Source organism: Salmo salar, chromosome ssa05 (assembly GCF_905237065.1).
Source record: "Salmo salar chromosome ssa05, Ssal_v3.1, whole genome shotgun sequence".
In the NCBI taxonomy this organism is placed as follows: domain Eukaryota; kingdom Metazoa; phylum Chordata; class Actinopteri; order Salmoniformes; family Salmonidae; genus Salmo; species Salmo salar.
Window position 1 is genome coordinate 78,822,720 of NC_059446.1, and position 26,896 is coordinate 78,849,615.

General features: G+C 44.7%; 1 protein-coding gene across 3 annotated transcripts in view; it reads right to left on the reverse strand.

The window, feature by feature from the left end:
* Positions 1 to 1,231: 1,231 nt before the first annotated feature.
* LOC106594804 (polypeptide N-acetylgalactosaminyltransferase 1) overlaps positions 1,232 to 26,896 on the reverse strand; it is a 130,307-nt gene continuing 104,642 nt past the window's right edge. For all 3 annotated transcript variants that reach the window (XM_045719033.1, XM_045719031.1, XM_045719032.1), the window contains 6 exons: positions 23,677 to 23,794; positions 19,515 to 19,695; positions 16,553 to 16,692; positions 16,365 to 16,463; positions 14,286 to 14,420; positions 1,232 to 4,294 (listed from right to left, as the gene is read on the reverse strand). In XM_045719033.1, coding sequence (XP_045574989.1) covers positions 4,148 to 4,294; positions 14,286 to 14,420; positions 16,365 to 16,463; positions 16,553 to 16,692; positions 19,515 to 19,695; positions 23,677 to 23,794 — 820 coding nt within the window. In that variant the 3' untranslated portion in view covers positions 1,232 to 4,147. The remainder of the gene's footprint in view (positions 4,295 to 14,285; positions 14,421 to 16,364; positions 16,464 to 16,552; positions 16,693 to 19,514; positions 19,696 to 23,676; positions 23,795 to 26,896) is intronic.

Here is a 26,896-nt window from a genome sequence, read left to right on the forward strand (position 1 = left end):
CCAGAGACAATTAATCGATGCCGACACATCTTTCTAGCTGATTTACACGCTGAAGCTATGTTGCGCTTGGTGACCTCTGACTGTTTCATCCTAACATCGTTGGTGCCGACGTGGATAACAATATCTCTATACACTCGCCAGTTTTAGCTTTAGCCAGCACCGTCTTTAGATTAGCCTTAACGTCGGTAGCCCTGCCCCCTAGTAAACAGTGTATGATGGCTGGATGATTAGTTTTAAGTCTAATACTGCGGGTAATGGAGTCGCCAATGACTAGGGTTTTCAATTTGTCAGAGCTAATGGTGGGAGCTGTCGGCGTCTCAGACCCCACAACGGGAGGAGTAGAGACCAGAGAATTCTCTGCCTCCGACTCCGACTCGCTTAATGGGGAGAACCGGTTGAAAGTTTCTGTCGGCTGAATAAGCGACACCGGTTGAGCATTCCTACAGCGTTTCCCTCCAGAAGCCATGAGAAAGTTGTCCGGCTGCGGGGACCGTGCGAGGGGATTTATACTAACGTTACTATCTGTACTTACTGGTGCCACAGACGCTGTTTCATCCTTTCCTACACTGAAATTACCCTTGCCTAACGATCGCGTCTGAAGCTGGGCTTGCAGCACAGCTATCCTTGCCGTAAGGCGATCGTTCTCCTGTATATTATAAGTACAACGACTGCAATTAGAAGGCATCATGTTAATGTTACTTAGCTTCGGCTGTTTGAAGTCCTGATGAACCATGTCCAGATAAAACCTCCGGGGTGAAAAAGTTGAATGAAAAAAGTTGAGTGAGGGAAAAAGTAAAAATATACGGTAATGAAAAAGTAAAAAACCGTCAGGTAGCAAAGTAAGATCGGCAACAAAACGCACAGCAGCATAAACAAGTCTGCAAGTTGTGACCGGAAACAGGAAACCGGAAAAAACACTGGTGGACTGTACACTGATGGACTGATCACTGGTGGACTGATCACTGATGGACTGATCACTGGTGGACTGATCGCTGGTGGACTGATCGCTGGTGGACTGTACACTGATGGACTGATCACTGGTGGACTGATCACTGGTGGACTGATCACTGGTGGACTGTACACTGATGGACTGATCACTGGTGGACTGATCACTGGTGGACTGATCACTGATGGACTGATCACTGATGGACTGATCACTGATCACTGGCGGAGTTCAAGATAATCTGTTGTCTCATGAATATGTGAGTAAAGAGAGAGACAGGAGTCCATGTTGTTGTTGTGGTGTTCTGTAAACGTTCTGACTTTTATTTCTACAACGTTTGAAACAGCTCAGTCTGGAAGCCTGGATATAACTCATACAGCTGTCAATCAAACCCCGCCCCTCCCCGACAAGAGTCGATTCTTTAGATACAAACAGTCCTCGCCTGTCTCACAGTCAAAACCCACCAATCAGAAATCACACATCTTTATCGCAGTCATTCAATCAAACATGAATCCGTCAAGTAAAGCCCCCCCACCCATTTCCACAGCAAAGATGAGCCAATGAAATGTCAGAACGGTGTGTAAACCCCTCCCCCAACAGAGGAGGTTGAAATAGTTAATGATAGACGTCATCTCTCAGACTGGCAAACTGATAAAAGCAGGTGATACAAAACAACTAAAAAGAAGAGGTAAACCAAAATGATAAGTCAAATGTTAAGTAAAGGAGTGATATGAGCAGAGAGGTCTATGTTGAAATGTTAAGTAAAGGAGTGATATGAGCAGAGAGGTCTGTGTTGAAATGTTAAGTAAAGGAGTGATATGAGTAGAGAGGTCTGTGTTGAAATGTTAAGTAAAGGAGTGATATGAGCAGAGAGGTCTATGTTGAAATGTTAAGTAAAGGAGTGATATGAGCAGAGGTCTGTGTTGAAATGTTAAGTAAAGGAGTGATATGAGTAGAGAGGTCTGTGTTGAAATGTTAAGTAAAGGAGTGATATGAGCAGAGGTCTATGTTGAAATGTTAAGTAAAGGAGTGATATGAGTAGAGAGGTCTGTGTTGAAATGTTAAGTAAAGGAGTGATATGAGTAGAGAGGTCTGTGTTGAAATGTTAAGTAAAGGAGTGATATGAGTAGAGAGGTCTGTGTTGAAATGTTAAGTAAAGGAGTGATATGAGTAGAGAGGTCTGTGTTGAAATGTTAAGTAAAGGAGTGATATGAGTAGAGAGGTCTGTGTTGAAATGTTAAGTAAAGGAGTGATATGAGCAGAAAGGTCTGTGTTGAAATGTTAAGTAAAGGAGTGATATGAACAGAGAGGTCTGTGTTGAAATGTTAAGTAAAGGAGTGATATGAACAGAGAGGTCTGTGTTGAAATGTTAAGTAAAGGAGTGATATGAGCAGAGAGGTCTGTGTTGAAATGTTAAGTAAAGGAGTGATATGAACAGAAAGGTCTGTGTTGACCAGAAAGATATAAGTGTGGTTATGGAGTGAGATACTGTAGGACACCTTACATCCCTCTCCCACATTCATGATCAAACATTTACTGCATTCCTGAACCGCCTCCATTTTATTCTAACGATACAAAGCATAGAAGTCAATGTATGAAACTGAGATACTGCCCTTAACTGACCTCTGGTCAGTTTATGCAGCTCCACTGTGCTGTTCCGTGATATAGAAATCGCATTAAACTGATGTGCTGATAAGAGTGGAGTTGACGGGCTGGGGTTAGTACTACACACACACACACACACACACACACACACACACACACACACACACACACACACACACACACACACACACACACACACACACACACACACACACACACACACACAATGGAGGATGGAGCCATTGGAGTGTTTTATCAGGACGTCTTCAGGAAGTAAATATGATAGAGAAGATTAAAGTGACAGTCCAGTTCAGCTTGTGTGTTTATTTCTGTTTGTGTATGTGTGTACGTGTGTATACTGTGTTTGTATGTGGGATTATTTATGTGTGTGTGTGTGTGATATGATCAGATATGCAGAGGCCCAGGGCTGTGTGTGTTGCCTCCGGACACTGATCTATGACCAGTTCTTGTTTCCTACCCATAATGGTTAACGTTAGGATTTGAGGAGGTTAAGGGAAACGTCAACCAGCAGCCGTATTAGCTCTATGTTAAACACTTTACCTTAAAGACATAAACAGACAGATAAACTACAGTCGCTGCTCTGTAGAACTCTCACAGTAATAAACAAACACATGTAAAAAAGTCTACATAGAAATCTCAGTATATCACAAACATATTATTTCTGTCTCTATATCTGTCTGTAGGAGTGCAAGTCCGTCAATTAGGGATTCAGTTCAGTTTGTGGTTCAGCGCATTGTTCCTTGGTGCTTCGCTGGAGAGTTCTGAGTCCCCCCTCTCTCTCTGTTTCCATCTCCTCTCTCTGAGTCTGTCTCTTCAGGCTGCAACTCAGGGGAGGAACACTAGAGGGAGACAGATACTGCTAGGTGCAGCTGTATGGGGCTGTCCTCATACATGCACAGTCATACAATACTGCAACAGGAGGGCATATCCCAACACATGTACACATGATGGCTCGCTCAAACGCACACCCCCTTCCTTCATATGAGTTCACCAGAGTTCATTTCCAAACTCAATGAAAAAAAATCACTAATGAGCCACCTTTACTTGAGAACACACACACACACACACACACACACACACACACACACACACACACACACACACACACACACACACACACACACACACACACACACACACACACACACACACACACACACAGGTAAACATAAGTGATGAGTTTGGAGTGTTGGGGAGACTGCCTTGTCCATGGAAGGTGTGAGCAACACAGAACCTTGTTTCTCTCTGTGAGTCTCTCTCTCTCTCTTTAACAACATGTTTCTCCAGGAGCAGGTCTCTCTCTCTCTCTCTTTAACATCATGGCTCTCCTGGAGCAGGTCTCTCTCTCTCTCTTTAAAACATCACCAGTCTCTCTTGATAAAAGTATGAGTCTCTCCTCCATTGAGTCCAAACATGTTCCCTCTCTCCCAGCCGCCATAGAAGAGCCCTGCTTCATCCCATTCAGCGTGGACTGTCCCTTCTGTTCTCCTCCTCTTCCCTCCTCTCACTCTCTCTCTCTCCGTCAGTGTGTGTGTGTGTGTGTGTGTGTGTGTGTGTGTGTGCGTGTGCGTGCAGCAGTCAGAAGATCTCAGGCAGCGTGACGTTGCGCAGCAGCCACTGTTGAGAGCGAGTGTGTGTGCAGTCTCTGACACTGGGCACCTGGCTGTCCTCCTCACTGGCCTTGTCCAGACACTGGTTACTATTGACGTGGATCAGGGTCAACTTCTGTAGAGACAACAGACAGAGAAACAGACCTGGGTCAACTTCTACAGACACAACAGACAGAGAAACAGACCTGGGTCAACTTCTGTAGAGACAACAGACAGAGAAACAGACCTGGGTCAACTTCTACAGACACAACAGACAGAGAAACAGACCTGGGTCAACTTCTGTAGAGACAACAGACAGAGAAACAGACCTGGGTCAACTTCTACAGACACAACAGACAGAGAAACAGACCTGGGTCAACTTCTGTAGAGACAACAGACAGAGAAACAGACCTGGGTCAACTTCTACAGAGACAACAGACAGAGAAACAGACCTGGGTCAACTTCTATAGAGACAACAGAGAAACAGACCTGGGTCAACTTCTGTAGAGACAACAGACAGAGAAACAGACCTGGGTCAACTTCTACAGACACAACAGAGAAACAGACCTGGGTCAACTTCTACAGACACAACAGATAGAGAAACAGACCTGGGTCAACTTCTATAGAGACAACAGATAGAGAAACAGACCTGGGTCAACTTCTACAGACACAACAGAGAAACAGACCTGGGTCAACTTCTACAGAAACAACAGAGAAACAGACCTGGGTCAACTTCTACAGACACAACAGACAGAGAAACAGACCTGGGTCAACTTCTACAGACACAACAGAGAAACAGACCTGGGTCAACTTCTACAGACACAATAGAGAAACAGACCTGGGTCAACTTCTACAGACACAACAGAGAAACAGACCTGGGTCAACTTCTACAGAACACAACAGAGAAACAGACCTGGGTCAACTTCTACAGACACAACAGACAGAGAAACAGACCTGGGTCAACTTCTACAGACACAACAGAGAAACAGACCTGGGTCAACTTCTACAGACACAACAGAAGAAACAGACCTGGGTCAACTTCTACAGACACAACAGAGAAACAGACCTGGGTCAACTTCTACAGACACAACAGACAGAGAAAAAGACCTGGGTCAACTTCTATAGAGACAACAGACAGAGAAACAGACCTGGGTCAACTTCTACAGACACAACAGATAGAGAAACAGACCTGGGTCAACTTCTACAGACACAACAGACAGAGAAACAGACCTGGGTCAACTTCTACAGACACAACAGACAGAGAAACAGACCTGGGTCAACTTCTACAGACACAACAGACAGAGAAACAGACCTGGGTCAACTTCTACAGACACAACAGACAGAGAAACAGACCTGGGTCAACTTCTACAGACACAACAGACAGAGAAACAGACCTGGGTCAACTTCTACAGACACAACAGACAGAGAAACAGACCTGGGTCAACTTCTACAGACACAACAGAGAAACAGACCTGGGTCAACTTCTACAGACACAACAGAGAAACAGACCTGGGTCAACTTCTACAGACACAACAGAGAAACAGACCTGGGTCAACTTCTACAGACACAACAGGGAAACAGACCTGGGTCAACTTCTACAGACACAACAGAGAAACAGACCTGGGTCAACTTCTACAGACACAACAGAGAAACAGACCTGGGTCAACTTCTACAGACACAACAGAGAAACAGACCTGGGTCAACTTCTACAGACACAACAGAGAAACAGACCTGGGTCAACTTCTACAGACACAACAGAGAAACAGACCTGGGTCAACTTCTACAGACACAACAGAGAAACAGACCTGGGTCAACTTCTACAGACACAAAAGAGAAACAGACCTGGGTCAACTTCTACGGACACAACAGAGAAACAGACCTGGGTCAACTTCTACAGACACAACAGAGAAACAGACCTGGGTCAACTTCTACAGACACAACAGAGAAACAGACCTGGGTCTACTTCTACAGACACAACAGATAGAGAAACAGACCTGGGTCAACTTCTACAGACACAACAGATAGAGAAACAGACCTGGGTCAACTTCTACAGACACAACAGACAGAGAAACAGACCTGGGTCAACTTCTACAGACACAACAGAGAAACAGATCTGGGTCAACTTCTACAGACACAACAGACAGAGAAACAGACCTGGGTCAACTTCTACAGACACAACAGACAGAGAAACAGACCTGGGTCAACTTCTACAGACACAACAGAGAAACAGACCTGGGTCAACTTCTATAGAGACAACAGAGAAACAGACCTGGGTCAACTTCTGTACAGACAACAGACAGAGAAACAGACCTGGGTCAACTTCTACAGACACAACAGACAGAGAAACAGACCTGGGTCAACTTCTACAGACACAACAGACAGAGAAACAGACCTGGGTCAACTTCTACAGACACAACAGAGAAACAGATCTGGGTCAACTTCTACAGACACAACAGACAGAGAAACAGACCTGGGTCAACTTCTACAGACACAACAGACAGAGAAACAGACCTGGGTCAACTTCTACAGACACAACAGACAGAGAAACAGACCTGGGTCAACTTCTACAGACACAACAGAGAAACAGACCTGGGTCAACTTCTATAGAGACAACAGAGAAACAGACCTGGGTCAACTTCTGTACAGACAACAGACAGAGAAACAGACCTGGGTCAACTTCTACAGACACAACAGAGAAACAGACCTGGGTCAACTTCTACAGACACAAAAGACAGAGAAACAGACCTGGGTCAACTTCTACAGACACAACAGACAGAGAAACAGACCTGGGTCAACTTCTACAGACACAACAGAGAAACAGACCTTGGTCAACTTCTACAGACACAACAGACAGAGAAACAGACCTGGGTCAACTTCTACAGACACAACAGAGAAACAGACCTGGGTCAACTTCTACAGACACAACAGACGAAACAGACCTGGGTCAACTTCTACAGACACAACAGAGAAACAGACCTGGGTCAACTTCTACAGACACAACAGACAGAGAAAAAGACCTGGGTCAACTTCTATAGAGACAACAGACAGAGAAACAGACCTGGGTCAACTTCTACAGACACAACAGACAGAGAAACAGACCTGGGTCAACTTCTACAGACACAACAGAGAAACAGACCTGGGTCAACTTCTACAGACACAGCAGAGAAACAGACCTGGGTCAACTTCTACGGACAACAGAGAAACAGACCTGGGTCAACTTCCACAGACACAACAGAGAAACAGACCTGGGTCAACTTCTACAGACACAACAGACAGAGAAACAGACCTGGGTCAACTTCTACAGACACAACAGACAGAGAAACAGACCTGGGTCAACTTCTACAGACACAACAGACAGAGAAACAGACCTGGGTCAACTTCTACAGACACAACAGAGAAACAGACCTGGGTCAACTTCTACAGACACAACAGAGAAACAGACCTGGGTCAACTTCTACAGACACAACAGACAGAGAAAAAGACCTGGGTCAACTTCTATAGAGACAACAGACAGAGAAACAGACCTGGGTCAACTTCTACAGACACAACAGACAGAGAAACAGACCTGGGTCAACTTCTACAGACACAACAGAGAAACAGACCTGGGTCAACTTCTACAGACACAACAGAGAAACAGACCTGGGTCAACTTCTACAGACACAACAGACAGAGAAAAAGACCTGGGTCAACTTCTACAGACACAACAGAGAAACAGACCTGGGTCAACTTCTACAGACACAAAAGAGAAACAGACCTGGGTCAACTTCTACAAACACAACAGAGAAACAGAGCTGGGTCAACTTCTACAGACACAACAGAGAAACAGACCTGGGTCAACTTCTACAGACACAACAGAGAAACAGACCTGGGTCAACTTCTACAGACACAACAGAGAAACAGACCTGGGTCAACTTCTACAGACACAACAGAGAAACAGACCTGGGTCAACTTCTACAGACACAACAGACAGAGAAACAGACCTGGGTCAACATCTACAGACACAACAGACAGAGAAACAGACCTGGGTCAACTTCTACAGACACAACAGAGAAACAGACCTGGGTCAACTTCTACAGACACAACAGAGAAACAGACCTGGGTCAACTTCTACAGACACAACAGACAGAGAAAAAGACCTGGGTCAACTTCTACAGACACAACAGAGAAACAGACCTGGGTCAACTTCTACAGACACAAAAGAGAAACAGACCTGGGTCAACTTCTACAGACACAACAGAGAAACAGACCTGGGTCAACTTCTACAGACACAACAGAGAAACAGACCTGGGTCAACTTCTACAGACACAACAGAGAAACAGACCTGGGTCAACTTCTACAGACACAACAGAGAAACAGACCTGGGTCAACTTCTACAGACACAACAGAGAAACAGACCTGGGTCAACTTCTACAGACACAACAGACAGAGAAAAAGACCTGGGTCAACTTCTATAGAGACAACAGACAGAGAAACAGACCTGGGTCAACTTCTACAGACACAACAGAGAAACAGACCTGGGTCAACTTCTACAGACACAAAAGAGAAACAGACCTGGGTCAACTTCTACAAACACAACAGAGAAACAGACCTGGGTCAACTTCTACAGACACAACAGAGACACAGACCTGGGTCAACTTCTACAGACACAACAGAGAAACAGACCTGGGTCAACTTGTACAGACACAACAGAGAAACAGACCTGGGTCAACTTCTACAGACACAACAGAGAAACAGACCTGGGTCAACTTCTACAGACACAACAGATAGAGAAACAGACCTGGGTCAACTTCTACAGACACAACAGACAGAGAAACAGACCTGGGTCAACTTCTACAGACACAACAGAGAAACAGACCTGGGTCAACTTCTACAGACACAACAGACAGAGAAACAGACCTGGGTCAACTTCTACAGACACAACAGAGAAACAGACCTGGGTCAACTTCTACAGACACAACAGACAGAGAAACAGACCTGGGTCAACTTCTACAGACACAACAGAGAAACAGACCTGGGTCAACTTCTACAGACACAACAGACAGAGAAACAGACCTGGGTCAACTTCTACAGACACAACAGACAGAGAAACAGACCTGGGTCAACTTCTACAGACACAACAGACAGAGAAACAGACCTGGGTCAACTTCTACAGACACAACAGACAGAGAAACAGACCTGGGTCAACTTCTATAGAGACAACAGAGAAACAGACCTGGGTCAACTTCTGTACAGACAACAGACAGAGAAACAGACCTGGGTCAACTTCTACAGACACAACAGAGAAACAGACCTGGGTCAACTTCTACAGACACAACAGACAGAGAAACAGACCTGGGTCAACTTCTACAGACACAACAGACAGAGAAACAGACCTGGGTCAACTTCTACAGACACAACAGAGAAACAGACCTTGGTCAACTTCTACAGACACAACAGACAGAGAAACAGACCTGGGTCAACTTCTACAGACACAACAGAGAAACAGACCTGGGTCAACTTCTACAGACACAACAGAGAAACAGACCTGGGTCAACTTCTACAGACACAACAGAGAAACAGACCTGGGTCAACTTCTACAGACACAACAGACAGAGAAAAAGACCTGGGTCAACTTCTATAGAGACAACAGACAGAGAAACAGACCTGGGTCAACTTCTACAGACACAACAGACAGAGAAACAGACCTGGGTCAACTTCTACAGACACAACAGAGAAACAGACCTGGGTCAACTTCTACAGACACAGCAGAGAAACAGACCTGGGTCAACTTCTACGGACAACAGAGAAACAGACCTGGGTCAACTTCCACAGACACAACAGAGAAACAGACCTGGGTCAACTTCTACAGACACAACAGACAGAGAAACAGACCTGGGTCAACTTCTACAGACACAACAGACAGAGAAACAGACCTGGGTCAACTTCTACAGACACAACAGACAGAGAAACAGACCTGGGTCAACTTCTACAGACACAACAGAGAAACAGACCTGGGTCAACTTCTACAGACACAACAGAGAAACAGACCTGGGTCAACTTCTACAGACACAACAGACAGAGAAAAAGACCTGGGTCAACTTCTATAGAGACAACAGACAGAGAAACAGACCTGGGTCAACATCTACAGACACAACAGACAGAGAAACAGACCTGGGTCAACTTCTACAGACACAACAGAGAAACAGACCTGGGTCAACTTCTACAGACACAACAGAGAAACAGACCTGGGTCAACTTCTACAGACACAACAGACAGAGAAAAAGACCTGGGTCAACTTCTACAGACACAACAGAGAAACAGACCTGGGTCAACTTCTACAGACACAAAAGAGAAACAGACCTGGGTCAACTTCTACAAACACAACAGAGAAACAGAGCTGGGTCAACTTCTACAGACACAACAGAGAAACAGACCTGGGTCAACTTCTACAGACACAACAGAGAAACAGACCTGGGTCAACTTCTACAGACAACAGAGAAACAGACCTGGGTCAACTTCTACAGACACAACAGAGAAACAGACCTGGGTCAACTTCTACAGACACAACAGACAGAGAAAAAGACCTGGGTCAACTTCTATAGAGACAACAGACAGAGAAACAGACCTGGGTCAACTTCTACAGACACAACAGAGAAACAGACCTGGGTCAACTTCTACAGACACAAAAGAGAAACAGACCTGGGTCAACTTCTACAAACACAACAGAGAAACAGACCTGGGTCAACTTCTACAGACACAACAGAGACACAGACCTGGGTCAACTTCTACAGACACAACAGAGAAACAGACCTGGGTCAACTTGTACAGACACAACAGAGAAACAGACCTGGGTCAACTTCTACAGACACAACAGAGAAACAGACCTGGGTCAACTTCTACAGACACAACAGATAGAGAAACAGACCTGGGTCAACTTCTACAGACACAACAGACAGAGAAACAGACCTGGGTCAACTTCTACAGACACAACAGAGAAACAGACCTGGGTCAACTTCTACAGACACAACAGACAGAGAAACAGACCTGGGTCAACTTCTACAGACACAACAGAGAAACAGACCTGGGTCAACTTCTACAGACACAACAGATAGAGAAACAGACCTGGGTCAACTTCTACAGACACAACAGACAGAGAAACAGACCTGGGTCAACTTCTACAGACACAACAGAGAAACAGACCTGGGTCAACTTCTACAGACACAACAGACAGAGAAACAGACCTGGGTCAACTTCTACAGACACAACAGACAGAGAAACAGACCTGGGTCAACTTCTACAGACACAACAGACAGAGAAACAGACCTGGGTCAACTTCTACAGACACAACAGACAGAGAAACAGACCTGGGTCAACTTCTGTACAGACAACAGACAGAGAAACAGACCTGGGTCAACTTCTACAGACACAACAGAGAAACAGACCTGGGTCAACTTCTACAGACACAACAGAGAAACAGACCTGGGTCAACTTCTACAGACACAACAGATAGAGAAACAGACCTGGGTCAACTTCTACAGACACAACAGACAGAGAAACAGACCTGGGTCAACTTCTACAGACACAACAGACAGAGAAACAGACCTGGGTCAACTTCTACAGACACAACAGAGAAACAGACCTGGGTCAACTTCTACAGACACAACAGACAGAGAAACAGACCTGGGTCAACTTCTACAGACACAACAGACAGAGAAACAGACCTGGGTCAACTTCTACAGACACAACAGACAGAGAAACAGACCTGGGTCAACTTCTACAGACACAACAGAGAAACAGACCTGGGTCAACTTCTACAGACACAACAGAGAAACAGACCTGGGTCAACTTCTACAGACACAACAGACAGAGAAACATTTTTTTAAATATATATTTGAGTCATTTAGCGAGGCTCTTACCTAGAGCAACTCACAGTTTAAAAGTGCATTCATCTTAAAGTAACTGTGAAAATGTCACTTTTAAAAGTGAATATTCTGTTAACCTGTTAGGGATTGGGGGCAGTATTTACACGGCCAGATAAAAAACGTACCCGATTTAATCTGGTTATTACTACTGCCCAGAAACTAGAATATGCATATAATTATTGGCTTTGGATAGAAAACACCCTAAAGTTTCTAAAACTGTTTGAATGGTGTCTGTGAGTATAACAGAACTCATATGGCAGGCAAAAACCTGAGAAGATTATGTACAGGAAGTGCCCTCTCTGACCATTCCTTGGGCTTCTTGACTCTCTTTATTGAAAACTTAGGATCTCTGCTGTAACGTGACACTTCCTACGGCTCCCATAGGCTCTCAGAACCCGGGAAAAAGCTGAATGATGTCTTTGCAGCCCCTGGCTGAAAAACATTAGTGCCTTTGGTAAGTGGTCTATCAGAGGACAATGAGACTGAGGCGCGTGCACGAGGCGACCCCATGTTTTTATTTTCTCTGTCTTTGAACTAAAACACGGTTTCCCGGTCGGAATATTATCGCTTTTTTACGAGAAAAATGGCATAAAAATTGATTTTAAACAGCGGTTGACATGCTTTGAAGTACGGTAATGGAATATTTAGACATTTTTTGTCACGAAACGCGTCGGGCGCGTCACCCTTCTTTACCCATCGGATAGTGTCTTGAACGCACGAACAAAACAGAGGATATTTGAACATAACTATGGATTATTTTGAACCAAACCAACATTTGTTATTGAAGTAGAAGTCCTGGGAGTGCATTCTGACAAAGAACAGCAAAGGTAATAACATTTTTCTTATAGTAAATCTGACTTTGGTGAGGGCTAAACTTGGTGGGTGTCTAAATAGCTAGCCCTGTGATGCCGGGCTATTTACTCAGAATATTGCAAAACGTGCTTTCACCGAAAAGCTATTTTAAAATCGGACATAGCGAGTGCATAAAGGAGTTCTGTATCTATAATTCTTAAAATAATTGTTGTTTTTTGTGAACGTTTATCGTGAGTAATTTAGTAAATTCACCGGAAGTTTGCGGGGGGTATGCTAGTTCTGAACGTCACATGCTAATGTAAAAAGCTGGTTTTTGATATAAATATGAACTTGATTGAACAAAACATGCATGTATTGTATAACATAATGTCCTAGGATTGTCATCTGATGAAGATCATCAAAGGTTAGTGCTGCATTTAGCTGTGGTTTGGGTTTATGTGACATTATATGCTAGCTTGAAAAATGGGTGTCTGATTATTTCTGGCTGGGTACTCTGCTGACATAATCTAATGTTTTGCTTTCGTTGTAAAGCCTTTTTGAAATCGGACAGTGTGGTTAGATTAACGAGAGTCTTGTCTTTAAAATGGTGTAAAATAGTCATATGTTTGAGAAATTGAAGTAATAGCATTTCTAAGGTATTTGAATAACGCGCCACGGGATTCCACTGGCTGTTGACTAGGTGGGACGATTACGTCCCACCTACCCTAGAGAGGTTAACTCATACCCAAATAATGTTGTTGACTCATCCTATATTTGTATGTGGCCAAAGCATAAAATTAAGAAAAAAAACCTCAAACTGGTATGTCAAAAAGACAGTTTAAAAAAATGCTTGCTATTTCCTCATTGATGATGATGTCATCCTCCTAAGGATGCGCTGGCCAATCAGCGATCTACTCGCGTGAATAATTTTAATGACTAGTATACGGCCACACCATTCAGTTGTTGGGGTACGGCCACACCATTCAGTTGTTGGGGTACGGCCACACCATTCAGTTGTTGGGGTACGGCCACACCATTCAGTTGTTGGGGTACGGCCACACCATTCAGTTGTTGGGGTACGGCCACACCATTCAGTTGTTGGGGTACGGCCACACCATTCAGTTGTTGGGGTACGGCCACACCATTCAGGTGTTGGGGTACGGCCACACCATTCAGTTGTTGGGGTACGGCCACACCATTCCAATACAGAAAAGCTGCTTTTTATCATACTTCAAAAATAAAAAATTGGAAGGAAAACTATATGTTTTACTCATATTGTAATTAATTATATGACGTCTTTCATAGAAATCTGGAAACACTTGACAGTTACTTTATTAAGATAGCTAGATAAAACAACAACTAGCACAGTCAGCAGGGTCAGTGGTAGTAAGAAAAGACAAGGATAGGTTGTTTACTGTTGACAGACAGACATACCATGGGGTCATACTCCCAGAGCTGGTTTCCTTTCAGGTGATGACACTTGAGCATCATGACAGGACCGTTGAGTTTGGACACGTCTAGACACAGGTCATCTGTCCTGATCTCTTTATTGGCCGTGTAGCTGAACACCTGCAGGGGACGACACACGGTCAGACGGGAAGACCAGAGACCTCTCTCTCTCTCTTATGTCATTTACATTGTATCTCTCTCCTCTCAGGTCAGAGAAGTTGCTCAGGTTAATGTTTGTCACTATGATAAACACCAAAGGTAATCTTATTACTGTTGTCCTGTCCTCAGTTGATCAGTTACGGAGTTCTAGTTACCTGGTTTCCTCCTATGTCATGGCAGTTCTAGTTACCTGGTTTCCTCCTATGTCATGGCAGTTCTAGTTACCTGGTTTCCTCCCATGCCATGGCAGTTCTAGTTACATGGTTTCCTCCCATGCCATGGCAGTTCTAGTGACATGGTTTCCTCCCATGCCATGGCAGTTCTAGTTACCTGGTTTCCTCCCATGCCATGGCAGTTCTAGTTACCTGGTTTCCTCCCATGCCATGGCAGTCCTAGTTACCTGGTTTCCTCCCATGCCATGGCAGTCCTAGTTACCTGGTTTCCTCCCATGCCATGGCAGTTCTAGTTACATGGTTTCCTCCCATGCCATGGCAGTTCTAGTTACCTGGTTTCCTCCCATGCCATGGCAGTTCTAGTTACCTGGTTTCCTCCCATGCCATGGCAGTCCTAGTTACATGGTTTCCTCCCATGCCATGGCAGTTCTAGTTACCTGGTTTCCTCCCATGCCATGGCAGTTCTAGTTACATGGTTTCCTCCCATGCCATGGCAGTTCTAGTTACATGGTTTCCTCCCATGCCATGGCAGTTCTAGTGACATGGTTTCCTCCCATGCCATGGCAGTTCTAGTTACCTGGTTTCCTCCCATGCCATGGCAGTCCTAGTTACCTGATTTCCTCCCATGCCATGGCAGTCCTAGTTACCTGGTTTCTTCCCATGCCATGGCAGTTCTAGTTACCTGGTTTCCTCCCATGCCATGGCAGTCCTAGTTACCTGGTTATCTCCTATGTCATGGCAGTTCTAGTTACCTGGTTTCCTCCCATGCCATGGCAGTCCTAGTTACCTGGTTTCCTCCTATGACATGGCAGTTCTAGTTACCTGGTTTCCTCCCCTGCCATGGCAGTTCTAGTGACATGGTTTCCTCCCATGCCATGGCAGTTCTAGTGACATGGTTTCCTCCCATGCCATGGCAGTTCTAGTTACCTGATTTCCTCCTATGTCATGGCAGTCCTAGTTACCTGGTTTCTTCCCATGCCATGGCAGTCCTAGTTACCTGGTTTCTTCCCATGCCATGGCAGTCCTAGTTACCTGGTTTCCTCCCATGCCATGGCAGTCCTAGTTACCTGGTTTCCTCCCATGCCATGGCAGTCCTAGTTACCTGGTTTCCTCCTATGTCATGGCAGTCCTAGTTACCTGGTTTCCTCCCATGCCATGGCAGTTCTAGTGACATGGTTTCCTCCCATGCCATGGCAGTCCTAGTTACCTGGTTTCCTCCCATGCCATGGCAGTTCTAGTTACCTGGTTTCCTCCTATGCCATGGCAGTCCTAGTTACCTGGTTTCCTCCCATGCCATGGCAGTTCTAGTGACATGGTTTCCTCCCATGCCATGGCAGTCCTAGTTACCTGGTTTCCTCCCATGCCATGGCAGTCCTAGTTACCTGGTTTCCTCCTATGTCATGGCAGTTCTAGTTACATGGTTTCCTCCCATGCCATGGCAGTCCTAGTTACCTGGTTTCCTCCCATGCCATGGCAGTCCTAGTTACCTGGTTTCCTCCTATGCCATGGCAGTTCTAGTTACCTGGTTTCCTCCCATGCCATGGCAGTTCTAGTTACCTGGTTTCCTCCTATGCCATGGCAGGTCTAGTTACCTGGTTTCTTCCCATGCCATGGCAGTCCTAGTTACCTGGTTTCCTCCCATGCCATGGCAGTTCTAGTTACATGGTTTCCTCCCATGCCATGGCAGTTGTAGTTACCTGGTTTCCTCCTATGTCATGGCAGTTCTAGTTACCTGGTTTCCTCCCATGCCATGGCAGTTGAAGATGCCAACTTTCTCGTTCTCCTTCCGGGCCATGTTGTCCAGACACTGGTTAGTCTCCACGTTACGGATCTGACAGAACAACACACAACCAACAATTATCACTGATTCAATGTGTGTGTGTTTAGTGTGTGTGTGTTGTATGTTTAGCGTGGGTGCACCTCTCCCAGTGAGTAGTAGTGTCGTGGTATCTGGGAGTCAGGATAGACGTTTTCCAGGTACCAGCTGAAAGGTTTACACTGCAGCTTCTGTCTCAGAGACGAGCGAGATGTGATGTCACCATAGTCCACCTTCGTCACACCTGAAACACAGTGTTTTCCATTAGCATCAGCTGTCGGCTAATCAGCAGGTTACAGACTCATTTTCAGCCAGCTACATTTTCCACTTCATATTAACTAGGCTACTTTTCATTTACGTTTCAATTCGCTAGTCCATCGAGCCCTCTCCTGCTAGAATGAACGATATGTATCTTCTAGTGATCTATTTATAGGACAGGCGCCTGTCAGTCACAAAGCGAGTGATGACAGGGAAATGCAGCAGAGAGGAAGAGGCAAAGCGAGAGGTTTCACACTCGCCAAAATCTGTCCAATGCGTTTCTATGATCTTATTTTGGACCTAAGCTTGTCGCCTGCCTTCCCGCCTTTGGGACAACGACTCCCATTGGTAGGGAGGAGACATGAGCATCTCATCATTATATAGCCTACAGATTTCTGGTTGCAGTCAAATTTCTTTACACCTGTGGGAGAGAGCATGATTCTCATGAATTTGCACATCCCATGTAATGTAAGTGGTAACGATGAGTGGAAATCCATGACTTAGCCTAATTATTGTTTACTGACACAAAATCATTCATTTTCTTTTGCGTTTCACATAGTCAGCCACGCGGAGCGGCCTAGGCTATTTACTGTGTGTTGATTGACAACTGAACAGCAAGTGTTGACTAGTTTCTAAAAGGTGTCGAACTGACTGAATAAATTCAAATGGCCTACATCCCTTTGCCCTTCAACATGGTTATATGTCCATGGTGTCGCATCGGGACAAGTCAACCAAAGGATTTCCTAGGTTTCCTTTCCTAGGATGTCGGGGCTTGCCAAACAGGACGATAAAGTGAGTGACTTTCATCTCGTCAGTCTGTAGCCCACCGAATGGCGTCGGAGAGACGTTCATTTGGCTCCCTAATTTGTATAGGCTACTGGTAGGCCTAGGCTTTTTGGCAATTATCTGCAGATAAATTATGAAAACATTCGATGAAGATGATGAATCATCACTGAAGGAACAATAGATAGTGGAGAGCCTCATTCTGGTCCAAATATGATAATTAGGGCCCTCAGGGAATCCAGGCATTAAAACAGAATTCAACAATATTCAAAGATGTATTGACCTTATTAGGGAATCAACTAAATGTATTGAAAATGAATTAACTTCCCCAAAATTATCATAAGACAGGAACAGAATGCATCAGTGATTCGTATTTCCTGCAACTTTCTAAGTCAAGAGGCAACGAGAATGCCCCTGTCTGTTTCTGCAGTGCACGAGTCTACCACTTTGTGTAGCCGTTAGCGATGAAGCTCTTCTGGTAGATGGAACGGCTCCCAAAAAACTTCTCAATTAAATGTTAACTACAAAGTAGCCTATGCTGACCTGGCAGAATGATATCAGGGTTATTTTCATCAACCCAGTGGGTATTTGTTTTATCTACCATCATATGTGGCTACAAAAACCCTGCTCAACAACAGCCTCTTGCTAGGTGTGCACTTGAATTAAAGGGTAAATACTAGAGGTTGACCGATTAATCGGAATGGCCGATTAATTAGGGCCGATTTCAAGTTTTCATAGCAATCGGAAATCGGTATTTTTGGACACCGATTTGGCGTTTTTTGTTGTTGTTTTTTTTACACCTTTATTTAACTAGGCAAGTCAGTTAAGAACACATTCTTATTTTCAATGATGGCCTAGGAACGGTGGGTTAACTGCCTTGTTCAGGGGCAGAACGATCACCAACTACCCAAAGGACTGGAAGAATCTTACAAACATGTTTCTCATAGTGTGTTTGATATCTACTTCTCTGGATTAGGGATTGTTATTAAAGTAAGAGGAAGCAGTGAACACTAAACTTCCTGTTAGTGGAAGAGAGGTGAACATTTGTCCTTGTTCTTGTCTGTCCTCTACCTGATCTGTGCAGGGGTGTGTGTGTCTGTGTGTGTGTGTATGTGTGTGTGTCAGTGATGAGATGGCAAGGTTAATAGAGGCTGTGTAGCGTGAAATTATTCTGCCCCTCCCCCCCGTCGCACAGTGTCTCCCGACCCCTCCTGTCTCAGCCTTCAGTAATTATGTTGCAATAGTTTATCGGAGGGCTAGGGTCAGTCTGTTATATCTGGAGAAATTTTCCTGTCTTATCCGGCGTCCTGTGTGAATTTAAGTATGCTCCCTCTAATTCTCTCTCTCCCGCTTTCTCTCTCTCTCTCGTTCTCTTCTCTCAGAGGACTTGAGCCTTAGGACCATGCCTCAGGATTACCTGGTCTGATGACTCCTTGCTGTCCCCAGTCCACCTGGTCATGCTGTTGCTCCAGTTTCAACTGTTCTGCCTGCGGCTATGGAACACTGACCTGTTCACAGGACGTGCTACCTTGACCCGGACCTGCTGTTTTCGACCATCTCTCTATACAGCACCTGCTGTCTCTAACTCTGAAAGATCGGCTATGGAAAGCCAACTGACATTTACTCCTGAGGTGCTGACCTGTTGCACCCTCTACAACCACTGTGATTATTATTATCTGACCCTGCTGGTCATCTATGAACGTTTGAACATCTTGGCCATGTTCTGTTATAATCTCCACCCGGCACAGCCAGAAGAGGACTGGCCACCCCTCATAGCCTGCTTCCTCTCTAGGTTTCTTCCTAGGTTCTGGCCTTTCTAGGGAGTTTTTCCTAGCCACCGTGCTTCATCATCTGTATTGCTTGCTGTTTGAGGTTTTTAGGCTGGGTTTCTGTATAGCACTTTGTGACAACTGCTGATGAAAAAGGGCTTTATAAATACATTTGATTGATTGGAGAATACATACCTGGCTTCTGTTTTGAAACATCCCCCAGACACACAGCAACCCTCGCCCCTCACTCACTCACCAGGGGAGATGATGTAGAAGAAGTTTTTGAACTGGTCCATCCAGACCTCGGCCAGGCGTCTGTTGTTCTTATTGATGATCTGACCCGTTCCCCCTGGAAACGTATAGGGCGTGGCCTTCCGGAACACGTGACCCACGTGAGAACACGTCACGATCTCCAACGTCCCCCCGCACTGCCAGATCTACAACACACCAGAAACTCTCATGTTACAACTACATAGCCCTGTGTGTGTGTGTGTGTGTGTGTGTGTGTGTGTGTGTGTGTGTGTGTGTGTGTGTGTGTGTGTGTGTGTGTGTGTGTGTGAGGGATGCAAACTGTTGAGGGCCCAAAAACTTTTTTCCCTCCACTGAAACATAAAAAACGTAAAAAATCCCTGCTAGGTGGAAATGCAGGTTTGAACTAATTAAACAACACAGAATATGATCTACGTGATCAGTCTCTGTGTGTCAAATAAAAAGTGGTTCATGTGAACCGAACTCACAGCTAAAACATGTAAGGAAAACAATCCAATGTTATTTGTTGCCTAGACTTTACTGCAAATGACACTCAAGTCTCGAGAAAAAACAATCCAGTAATATTGCAGTTAGCCATGACAGCCTTTATAATAGAATACGTGTGACCACACATCTAAATACTGCACTTGAGAAAAAAACATCTTAAAGTAGAAATAGAATGAAACAAACAGGCATTCTATGTTTGCTCTATTGTAGTGGTCACTATAGTAGACCTCGATCAAGTGCACAAGGCTACATGTGTACCAAAATAACATTCACTAAGTAAAACAATAATCCCCCCTCACCCACACAAAGGTGTTACTACCAAGTTCAACACAACAAAAGCAATATCTTTGGTCTGCACTGCATGTTATTACATTGTACATGTTCTGCCTGTGGACATCTGTTCTACAATGTGCCAACAGAGCATGATACCCTTTGTTGGCATACTTGATCTCTTTCAGGCAGAGAGTACACCTGGCATACCCCTTTTATCCACTGTGTTGAAAGAGGGAAAGTGTGTGGCGTTTCTTTCACCTCTATTGGCATCCAGCATAAGCCAGGCCCAGCTCCAGCTACACTTGATCCCTGAATCCACGTGTTTAACCTCTTGGCGTTACCCTAGGATAGGGGGCGCTAAAGCGATTTTTGAAAAAAATTTGTGCCCATTTTAAACGGCCTCCTACTCAAACTCAGAAGCTAGGATATGCATATAATTAATACTTGTGGATAGAAAACACCCTAAAGTTTCTAAAACTGTTTGAATGGTGTCTGTGAGTATAACAGAACTCATATGGCAGTCAAAACCCCGAGACAGATGGAAACAGGAAGTGGAATTCTGAATTGCGAACTCAACTTCATCACGTTGCCTATTAATCACATCGTGAGCTATGGTTCATTGAGCACTTCCTATTGCTTCCACTAGATGTCCCCAGTCTTCACAAATTGGTTTGAGCCTTCTACTGTTAAAACTGAATGAATGAGACGCTGTGGAACGTGGTCACACGGAGAGGGCCATCACCATTATGACGCCGGCGCCCCTGGTTACCCTCCCCTTTCGAAACGTTTTGAAACACAATGCAATCGTCCCCCTCGAATCTTATTGGCTCTCTTGTTGAAAAACGCCCTGAAGATTTATGTTATACAACGTTTGACATGTTTGAACGAACCTAAATGGGAAAAAAATGCATTTTCTCGAAATGGCTGTCCCGCGGCCGACGGAGCATTTGGATCAGCCTTCAGACGCGCTAACAAGAACAAGCTCTTGGAACATAAAGGAGTCATTTTTTCGAACGAAAATACATTTGTTGTGGACCTGGGATTCCTGGAAGTGCTTTCTGATGAAGACAACCAAAGGTAAGGGATTATTGACAATAGTATACAAGACTAGATGTGATATGCGATTGTTCCAAGATGGCTAGCCTATTGTTCTGAGTATCGCATCCCCTTTTATCGCAAAGTGTGATTACCCAGTAAAGTTATTTTTAAATCTGGCATTACAGGTGCTTTCAAGAGATATTCATCTATAAATCTTAGAATGACAATATTACATTTTAAAAATGTTTTCGAATAGCAATTTAGTAAATTGTAGCTCTGTTTCATCGGATGCATTTGAGGGAAAATAGTTAGTCAACGTTACGCACCGATGTAAAATGCTGTTTTTATATATAAATATGAACTTTATCGAACAAAATAATGCATGTATTGTGTAACATGATGTCCTAGGTGTGTCATCTGATGAAGATTGTCAAAGGTTAGTGCTGCATTTAGCTGTTTTTTTGGTTATTTGTGATGCATGTGGTTGGTCGGAAAATGGCTATGTGGCTACTTTTACGATATACTCCTCTAACATAATCTAATGTTTTGCTTTTGCTGTAAAGCCTTTTTGAAATCTGACAACGTGGTTCGATTCAGGAGAGGTGTATCTATAAAACGATATAATTTGAAAAAAAATATATATATATTTTTTTAAATTACATTTTGTTATGCTAATGGCGATATGATTTTTCGCTGGATGTGAGGCCGCACAGGGGTTAACAAGCAACGCCTCATTTTCACCTAATTCTCTCATTCTGAAAATGAACCACATACTGTAGAGGGAAAACATTAGTTCACAGAAAATAGTTGGTTCGGTAGCTAGTTAATGTTTCACACAGATCGCCAGGGTCCAGTAAGCAACTAACTCGTTATAACTTGAGGAACGGCAAGGAGTACCAATTAATACTATAGCGAATTGGTTAGGTTACGAACGTTAGCTCATCTGATGTAGTAACGTTAGCTAGCTAGCTGTCTGACTTTATTAGCCAGCTAATTTTCACACAATAAACTCAATAATTTGATCAGCTAAGTTGGCTAATGTTTCTCAACATTTCTCTGGCTAGCTAACGGAGAACTCCATCCAGCTACTACAGCAAGATACTTAACAACGCTAACAATACTTGTTCCACCACACTTTCTCCCTCACCTCAAACTTTCCAAATGCCAGTTGTTTTTCGGTTACAGCTCATGAAGTATGCTTCATCACCTTCCTCTGCACCCTACTGCTGTCTTTCAGAGTGCCCTGATTCTGTAACTAGCACATTGGTTGTCTCTTCTCTCTTCAGGCTGCATTCTGTTGTTATGTGAATGATTGGCTGAGCCTTGGACACAGACAGAATTGCTCCAAACGCGCATCACTCGTTCACTTACAAACGCGCATCGCTCGTTCACTTAGAGTCAGTAGTGATCCAAAGCTCCCACTGCCAAACTTTTCTCATCTGATCAACACGATTCACGTAAGTCGCCTATTTTGGATTCAAAACGGCGAATTTCACCAAAAGGTGACTAGTTTGCATCCCTGGTGTGTGTGTGCGCTTGCATGCCCTGTGTATGTGTGCCCTGTGTATGTGTGCCCTGTGTATGTGTGCCCTGTATATGTGTGCCCTGTGTATGTGTGCCCTGTGTATGTGTGCCCTGTGTATGTGTGCCCTGTGTATGTGTGCGTGTGCCCTGTGTATGTGTGCCCTGTGTATGTGTATGTGTGCCCTGTGTATGTGTGCCCTGTGTATGTGTGCCCTGTGTATGTGTGCCCTGTGTATGTGTGCCCTGTGTATGTGTGCCCTGTGTATGTGTGCCCTGTGTATGTGTGCGTGTGCCCTGTGTATGTGTGCCCTGTGTATGTGTATGTGTGCCCTGTGTATGTGTGCCCTGTGTATGTGTGCGTGTGCCCTGTGTATGTGTGCGTGTGCCCTGTGTATGTGTGCCCTGTGTATGTGTGCGTGTGCCCTGTGTATGTGTGCCCTGTGTATGTGTGCGTGTGCCCTGTGTATGTGTGCCCTGTGTATGTGTGCGTGTGCCCTGTGTATGTGTGCCCTGTGTATGTGTGCGTGTGCCCTGTGTATGTGTGCCCTGTGTATATGTGCCCTGTGTATGTGTGCCCTGTGTATGTGTGCGTGTGCCCTGTGTATGTGTGCCCTGTGTATATGTGCCCTGTGTATGTGTGCCCTGTGTATGTGTGCGTGTGCCCTGTGTATGTGTGCCCTGTGTATGTGTGCCCTGTGTATGTGTGCGTGTGCCCTGTGTATGTGTGCCCTGTGTATGTGTGCCCTGTGTATGTGTATGTGTGCCCTGTGTATGTGTATGTGTGCCCTGTGTATGTGTGCGTGTGCCCTGTGTATGTGTGTACTCACCCTAAAGGAGATCTCCAGGTTCTCTCCTCCCCAAATGTCCATACCTGCGTCATACGTCCCTATCTCCTGGAAATAATCTCTGTCTATAGAAAACAACCCACCGGCCATGGTAGGAGTCCTGGAGAGAGAGAGAGAGAGAGAGAGAGAGAGAGGGGGGGAGAGAGAGAGTGAGAGAGAGGGGAGGGTAGTGGAGAGAGAGGGGAGGGAGGTGGGGGGGAGAGAGAGAGCAAGGGGGAGAGAGAGAGGGAGAGAGAGTGAGGGGAGAGGGGGAGAGAGAAAACAGTCACTCAAAACTACATTCTGGTTTCATGTTTGCGACAGAGATCACAAGTTTGTCAGTAGAGATGGTATCTTCAGAGGCACAAAAACATCACGTCGACCTCCAGAGATCGTTGTTTTTTCCTGTTTTTCCATCTCAATCCAATTCAATTCAATGTAAGGGCTTTATTGGCATGGGAAACATATGTTAACATTGCCAAAGCAAGTAATCTCTCTCTCCCTGTCAGTCTCTCAGGAGGGATATACAGTGGCAAGAACAAGTATGTGAACCCTTTGGAATTACCTGGATTTCTGCATAAATTCATCATAACATTTTATCAGACTTTCATCTCAGATCAAATCACTACAAGTCACTACAATAGACACAAACAGTGTGCTTAAACTAATAACACATAAATTATTGTATTTTTATTGTCTATATTGAATTGAATATATTAAACTGAATCGATTAAGAATTGTTGACTTGCATAAAGCTGGAAAGGGTTACAAAAGTATCTCTAAAAGCCTTGATGTTCCTCATTCCCACGGTAAGACAAAATGTCTATAAATGAAGAAAGTTCAATACTGTTGCTACTCTCCCTAGGATGTCCTGCAAAGATGACTGCAAGAGCACAGCGCATAATGCTCAACTAGGTTAAGAAGAATCCTAGAGTGTCAGCTAAAGATTTACAGAAATCTCTGGAACATGCTAACATCTGTTGATGAGTCTATGATACATAAAACACTAAACAAGAATGGTGTTCATGGGAAAACACCACGAAAGATGCCACTGCTGTCCAAAATAAACATTTCTGCACGCCTGAAGTTTACAAAAGAGCACCTGGATGTTCCACAGCGCTACTGGCAACATATTCTGTGGACAGATGAAACTAAAGTTGAGTTGTTTGGAAGGAACACACAACACTATGTGTGGAGACAAAAAGGCACAGCACACCAACATCAAAACCTCATCCCAACTGTAAAGTATGGTGGAGGGAGCATCATGGTTTGGGGCTGCTTTGCTGCCTCAGGGCCTGGACAGCTTGCTATCATCGACGGAAAAATGAATTCCCAAGTTTATCAAGACATTTTGCAGGAGAATGTTAGGCTATCTGTCACCAATTGAAGCTCAACAGAAGTTGGGTGATGCAACAGGACAACGACCCAAAACACAGAAGTAAATCAACAACAGAATGGCTTCAACAGAAGGAAATACGCCTTCTGGAGTGGCCCAGTCAGAGTCCTGACCTCAACCCGATTGAGATGCTGTGGCATAACCTAAATAGAGTGGTTCACACCAGAAATCACAAGAATATTTCTGAACTGAAACAGCTTTGTAAAGAGGAATGGTCCAAAATTCCTCCTGAACGTTGTGCAGGTCTGATCCGCAACTACAGAAAACGTTTGGTTGAGGTTATTGCTTCCAAAGGAGGGTCAACCAGTTATTAAATCCAACGGTTCACATACTTTTCCCACCCTGCACTGTGAATGTTTAAACAGTGTGTTCAATAAATAAATGAAAACATATAATTGTTTGTGTGTTATTAGTTTAAGCAGACTGTGTTTGTCTATTGTTGTGACCTAGATGAAGATCAGATGACATTTTATGACCAATTTAAGCAGAAATCCAGGTAATTCCAAAGGGTTCACATACTTTCTTGCCACCATATGTCATTGAGCTAAAGACTTGTTTTCAAGATGTTGATCAGGAAGACAACAGGAAACATGGTGCCAGTGCCACATAGAACTACAAATAGAACAGCACACGTCCCCCTGGGGAAACATATTGTGGGAACACGATCTGAGCTGTGGAGCTGTGCACTGTGTGGGGAGTCACACACGTTCTGTTGTTGGCCAGCTGGGAACACAAGAGTAGCAAAACACCTTGGCCACGCAGGCAGGGGAAAACAGAAAAACACCTTGGCCACGCAGGCAGGGGAAAACAGAAAAACACCTTGGCCACGCAGGCAGGGGAAAACAGAAAAACACCTTGGCCACGCAGGCAGGGGAAAACAGAAAAACACCTTGGCCACGCAGGCAGGGGAAAACAGAAAAACACCTTGGCCACGCAGGCAGGGGAAAACAGAAAAACACCTTGGCCACGCAGGCAGGGGAAAACAGAAAAACACCTTGGCCACGCAGGCAGGGGAAAACAGAAAAACACCTTGGCCACGCAGGCAGGGGAAAACAGAAAAACACCTTGGCCACGCAGGCAGGGGAAAACAGAAAAACACCTTGGCCACGCAGGCAGGGGAAAACAGAAAAACACCTTGGCCACGCAGGCAGGGGAAAACAGAAAAACACCTTGGCCACGCAGGCAGGGGAAAACAGAAAAACACCTTGGCCACGCAGGCAGGGGAAAACAGAAAAACACCTTGGCCACGCAGGCAGGGGAAAACAGAAAAACACCTTGGCCACGCAGGCAGGGGAAAACAGAAAAACACCTTCGCTGATATTAGCTGGCTAAAGATAAACTCAATAACATGTTGTTTTACTTAAACTACTTTACTCAGGTCACCTCATGAATAGACTAGTCTGTTTCCCTGTGTTGTGATGGAAGCAGGGACTCTGACTGGAAATGGGACCTCTGAATGTGCCTCTGATAGTCCCAGTTGGACTGGTGGGGAACATGAACAGGAAGAGGTGATGAGGGACAAGCGAAAACAAACCCTGGGTTTTATTCCTGAATGTTCCCAGAGTTTCCCTATCTTCAACTACACAGGAACACAGCAACACGGCTACACCACACTGAGCTCATGTATTTTACTGAAAACAGAGCTTCTAACTAAGTCCCAGCTATGCCTCTATTACTAGTCTATTACATTTAGAATCAGTAGTGTTAGGAGCAGGGCTGATATCCTCTACGTTCCAGTCTCTTTGGCACTATTACTAGTCTATTACATTTAGAATCAGTAGTGTTAGGAGCAGGGCTGATATCCTCTACGTTCCAGTCTCTATGCCA